The sequence below is a fragment of the Tachypleus tridentatus genome, chromosome 12, assembly GCF_004210375.1.
Source record: "Tachypleus tridentatus isolate NWPU-2018 chromosome 12, ASM421037v1, whole genome shotgun sequence".
NCBI classification, from domain to species: Eukaryota; Metazoa; Arthropoda; class Merostomata; order Xiphosura; family Limulidae; genus Tachypleus; species Tachypleus tridentatus.
The window spans coordinates 33,419,993-33,426,068 of NC_134836.1; the positions used below are offsets into that span (position 1 = coordinate 33,419,993).

General features: G+C 31.7%; 1 protein-coding gene across 2 annotated transcripts in view; it reads left to right on the forward strand.

Moving 5' to 3' along the window:
- The window catches only part of LOC143235543 (nuclear transcription factor Y subunit gamma-like), a 46,270-nt gene extending 42,607 nt beyond the window's left edge, over window positions 1-3,663 (forward strand). For both annotated transcript variants that reach the window (XM_076473786.1, XM_076473787.1), the window contains one exon: window positions 3,125-3,663. In XM_076473786.1, coding sequence (XP_076329901.1) covers window positions 3,125-3,289 — 165 coding nt within the window. In that variant the 3' untranslated portion in view covers window positions 3,290-3,663. The remainder of the gene's footprint in view (window positions 1-3,124) is intronic.
- Window positions 3,664-6,076: the final 2,413 nt, after the last annotated feature.

The following is a 6,076-nucleotide window of genomic DNA, read 5'->3' on the forward strand; positions in this document are numbered from 1 at the left end:
CTTTGTCTTAGTTAGTGCTGTGATATCGCCATGAGAATCACTTGATAGGAGGGAAGTTTCTTTAATTGTGAGTTGTTTAGGTTTGTTGTGCTATACAAAAGTGTAATTACATTTTATTAGATGTATATTATTGACAAAATCGGTGAGGTTTCTAATTATATAAATTTACTGTAAATGGAAACTTTTTAAAAGTGAAACTCACAGCCAAAAATTTGCTGATGGTAACAAAATATTAAGGAATGAAAACATTTTATTCTGAAGAACTTTCACCAGTTTTTGATAAGTAAATATTTTGATTAAAATGATTATAAGCCAAGAGAATAATATAATCCTATACTACATCCAGGAATGAGTTTAGGGTTGCTTATGCTGATGTATCATATCATACATAAACAGAGGAACTTTTGAAGAGTGCTAAATAAACACTTCCTAAGGTCAAGGTCTTCCAGGAGTTTAAGTTGGTTCAGATCTTATGCTTAATTGTTACTATATTTTTTATATTCTTATTTACATTTACTGGGTATTTTGTGTGTGTCAAATGCTTAGATGTATGTTGAAATCCTTTTGAATTTCAAAATTTGAAGATTTAAAAGCTAAAACAAAGAACTTAATTGGGAAAGTGTGATTTTTTAAATGAAAATTTTTAGGAAAAGTTGTGAGTAGTGGTAATATAATTATTTAACATGTCAACTATATTTCAAAAAAAAAAAAATTAGTTATTGGAAAAAATATTTTATTACTTAAAAATTATAAATGATCAGTCCATTATTACTACACAGTTTAATGTGCCAAAATCTACTGTTCAAAACATAATTGCCTAGTTAAAGCTTACAGGATCAACTGCTAGCCTTCCTCGTTTCGAACGCCCCACCAAAATTCCAGAGAGAACCAAGAGGAAAGTTTTTAGAGAAGTTAGTAGGAACCCTCATTTAAAATGTAATGACATACAGAAACTTGTAAGAGAAATTGGGGTTGAAGTAAGCACCTCTACAGTTACGAACATGTTATGTTCTTCTGGGTTCAAATCATGCCGTCCTCATAGAGCTCTATATTTAAAGCCTGTTCATTTAGAAGTATAATTGAGGTATGCAAGAAAGCATGTAGATAAACCCTTTACCTATTGGAAGAGTATTCTTTGGTCAGACGAGACTAAAATCGAGCTTTTCGGGCACAATGATGTTTGTTATATTTTCTGTAAGAAGGGGGAACGAAATCTTCATCCAAAGAACACCATCCCTACAGTTAAACACGTAGGTGTCTCGATCATGCTATGGGGTTCCTTTAACTCTTCTGGTGTAGGCAGCCTTCACTGCATCAACGGAATCATGAAAAAAGAAGAGTACATTGATATATTAGGCATTTATGTCAAGAATGATGCTCGGAACTTGCAGCTTGGGCGACAATGACCCTAAGTACACATCGAAATATATGCAATCCTGGTTGCAGAGTAACCATATAAGTATTCTTGAGTGGCCATTGCAGTCTCAACCCAAGTGAAAACGTTTGGCATGAGTTGAAGACCAGGGTTCATCAGCATCATCCAAAAAACTTGCAAGAGTTGGAGGCCCTCTATAAAGAAGAATGGAAGAAAATACCAGTTGAGTACTGTCAAATAATCATGGAGGGCAATGAGGAGAGATTGCACCAAGTAATTCACTTGAAAAGCTACACAACTGACCATTAGAGTAGATGCACGAACACTTTCTGACCTTCCTATGTTTGGTTATTTGTCGTTCAATTTTCATAAAAATTTATGTAGATGTGTTAGTATAATATTTATAATATACTATACTTTCATTATCCTAATCATGATACTTGTTAAGTTATGAGGAAAAAAACTGCTCATGACACAGGGGTACAAACACTTTCTGTCGTAACTGTAACTATTTGTAAGTAAGTAACTTAGTTGTATTGACCAGTACTCATTTTATGAAACAGTTTACAATTCAACTTTGAAACTTATTTTTTATATTTGCAAACGCTTTGTACACACACACAGTGAATGATTATGAATGGAAGTGTTTCACTCAGTAAAGTGTTACCTTTGCTGTTCCATGCATTCTCAACAAACCTGTTTCAGTATCTGTTCCTTAATATTCTGAAATTGTAACTTTAATAAAAATCAACCCAGCTAAAGAAAAAAATATTTATAGTTTTTTTTTCTTAGAGAGAAATTAAAATATTGTAGTATGGCTAAATGAATTAAAAATACTACACCAAAATTAAAAAATGTGTACAGAGATGTTATTAACATGGAACATCTGAAACATACGTTACACAGATGTAAACAAATTATCGTGTATTTCAAGCTCTTTGTATGGTCAGTAAAATTGGAGTACTAACACTGAATACTGTACAAGTTTAGACAAAATAGTAAATTTGATGAAATATTATCATAACATTAAAACAATTCTTAAGCTGATCACATTTTACCAACTCAAAAGTTTTCCTTTACAGAACTTAATGTTGTAAAGATTTTCATAGCTTCAAAATTAAGCTGCTGAGAAAGATTGGTGGTATTCAATGCTGTGTTGACACAATGAAGATCTATTCTGATGTTAATTCATTACTTTTTTACTTGTCATTTGAATGTGTATAAAAACTTATTTGAAAATTTAATTTAAAGGTTTATCCAAAAACTAATAACACTGACATAAAATAATCAATGTTGTAGTCACCTGCATATAAATATTTTTTTAAAAGCTAGATGTTATTAGGTGGTTTTTTTTTAGTAACAGAATATTTCAAATATTTGAAATGTATGCAGTTGTAGCTTTTGAAGACATGGTGTGTTGGATAGCAAATTATACTGATATAAGAATTAAGCCTGTGTAAATAAGACATTAAAATGTAATTATTTGTTAAATGGCTAATAAAAATTCTTGTAAACAAAAATCAATCTTTTACTAATGTAATTTGCAATTTTTAAACATAGACAGTTGGGGTACATGTATCTCAACACCTAATAGAAATACAATTTCCAAAGATAGTATGTGATAGTATAACCTTTTTCATGAGTGAAATCAAATTTACATGTTATCATCCACACTTTTAGATATCCAGTTCAGTTAGTAGTAGCAAAAGATTATTTTTTTTATTTTACTTTTATTTTTTTGCTTTGCAGACAGTGTACCAGATTCAACAAGTAGCACAACCTGGCCAAGGAACTGCAACAACAGCTACACCTGTATTCTTGACATCAGCTGGTTCAGGAGGAGCTCCCACAGTGCAGTTACAGGCAGTAGCTCAGACTGACCATTCAGATGGTGTAGTGGATGATGCAGTTTGAGACACACTTACAGTGATGATATATCAGCAAAATGATATGTACATATTATGTATTTACTTGTACCTTAAAGTAACTTGGATAGTTTGTTTTCTCCTTGAAATAATTCAGTATTTCAACCACATAACCAAGACTTGAAAAAAAAATCCAGAATGTCTGCAGGCTGGAACAGTACAATTTGCTAATACTGCCATTAATTCCAATGTTTCCAGTTGTAAAGGTACTTTTTTATCCATACAATATGCATGTACAGCTACTGAACCAAGTGAAATTACAGATGGAGAGGTGATTTTCAAAATACAAAGCATATTTTGTAATTTTCTGTTTTATAAGTTAAAAGTGTATGGAGAAATAAACTTTGAAAGTACATTTTCTAACTCATCTTTAGTTTTATCTTCTAATATGTGTGTAAGGTATAATATTTTACTAAGAACTTCAAATCTTGCACTTGTAAAGACTGGTAAACACCATATCTCATTATTTTAAAAACAAATACCATTTTTATATTGTGCAAAAAATGTTTTATTCGTTTTATTAACTGAACATCTTAAGTGTATTCATATTTTTTATTCTGTGAATTCATCTAATAATATGCTTCACAACAAATGGATTTCTAAATCTTCCTAAAAATTGTGTTTATTCAAATGTGTAACACTTGAATATATGAAATCCTTCTCTATACTACAGAAGCATTGGAACCAAAATAATTTTCAATTGAAATTATGCCATAAGTTCACCCACATTTATTAATATTTCTGAATAATATCTTTTTATTCACATGTGGCAACTGTAGCTATAAACAAGTCAAAGGGTTTTCAGTGAGCAGCAGTTATTGTAAGGCACTGTTAAGGTATACAGTATTTGAAAGTAGTTGTGTTTAAGCCAGGAGTAGTGGGTGCTAATGAGAGCTTTGGGATATTATAGACATGAATAACAAGTAATATCTGAAAGCTAGGCTTTTGAAATAGAAATTAGAACCTGTAATTTGGTTATGAAATTTTATATCTTAAAAGAAAAAATTCATTTAATGTGTGCTCATTTTATTCTGTTGTTCTTTGTAAAATGTAGAAGACATTTTCATTGAGAAGTATTGTTCAACAGCTGAAGCATGTTTATTCATTACTGAGGACAAACATTTAACATGTATAAAGTAATTTCTATCCTAATTGTAGACATCTACCTTATAAACTGAGATGCTAACCTTAAGTTAATTGAATGCGCTTAGCTGGATAGTAAGTGAAAAGGAAGGAAAAGTGTCATGTATGAGGTTGAAGAAAATAGAAGAGATACCACTTGGTTACTCTACTTGCCAAAATTTACTAGGCTGTGTTTCACAATCTTGTAAATACTGGAAGATTTAGTGTATAGAAAAAAATGTTACAAAGGAGAGTACCACTGGCTGAAAAAACGAATCTGTGAATTAATAAATCAGAAAATGTGTGACAAAAGTTCATGTTTGATACAAAATCTTAGTGGAACAGTCTCATGCTTACTACGGAACTTCAACTGTGACACACATGGTAATTTCACATTCAGACTTTACACTCAAATTGCAACATAAGTCATACAGATGACATCTTTTAAGGACAGTATAAACATTTAGTTGCAAGAATACAAATGCCACAAAGCTTCCTTAGTGAAGCTAACAAAATCCCATGTCAAGCCAATAAGGGATTTAATAATAGTGGGTATAGTAATGTCACTATTGCAGGGTTATCCTTTCTGATCAAAGCCTGGAACTTTTAATCTTTTCATAAGTATGGTTAGTTATAGCATGATATTCTCATCTAATTAAAAAAAACAACTGATAAACATCCCTAAAGATTGAGAACAAGTAAGGACCAAATTGTCAAGTGAGCTTATTAAAAGAAACAGTAAATATGCCCAACATTCCCATCCACCCTAATTGCTAATTGGTTGTGGTAACATTACCTTATGTGCTCCCTAAATAAATTTGAGAGTGGGCCAAATAGAAGCAGTAAATTGGACAACTGGGCTAAGTATGATAAACTGTTTTTTTTTTTTTAAAGCTGTTTAAGCTATCCCCCCCTTTTTCTTAATTGATGGAAGACTTGTCTCTATACAAAATCAAGAAAATACAAACGTTTTTAAAAAATCACAGAAATATACTTATTCAAATTAAGTGCATACATGAAGTCCAGTCAAATGTTTTCATGATCATTTTGTTGCATAAAGAAAAACAAAGTGAGTGATTCTAACAAAGAATTTATATTGAAAGGTTAAGTAGTTTCCATTCATTTTCAAATAAACTGAAGAAAAAATGATGCATCAAATTGGAAAAACGAATTAATTGTTTAGCATAAAAATAATGAAAGCAAACAGTGATATGAGAGGTACTATTTTGGAAACAATGTAAAAACATGCCTAAAAATAGGAAATCTCAAAATGCTGATCAACCATTAGTGCCACCCCTCCATCACACATCCTGTCATTTCTGTACATAGAAAACTGCTGAAAGGTGACTATTGGCAGGTTTCAGAAATGTTTCCTGTAAGGAAAGACATACAGGATAGTGGGAAGCAATCAGTGCTTTGATGTCATCCAGATTAGAACATAAACCTCCACAGCTCTTATTGTATCAAGATGGCCATTTTTATTTATGTGTAAGTGAACTGGGTGGATAGCCCTTCTGTTCATGACCACATCTTTTTTCTTTATTGTCATTATTCGAGGAAGGTCTGTCGACCTCCATGGATCCTGCCCTGGGTCAATTGGGCAGCTCCTTGTTGCTGGAAGATGATTGTTTTACATCTTGGGGTGGGAGAAGTA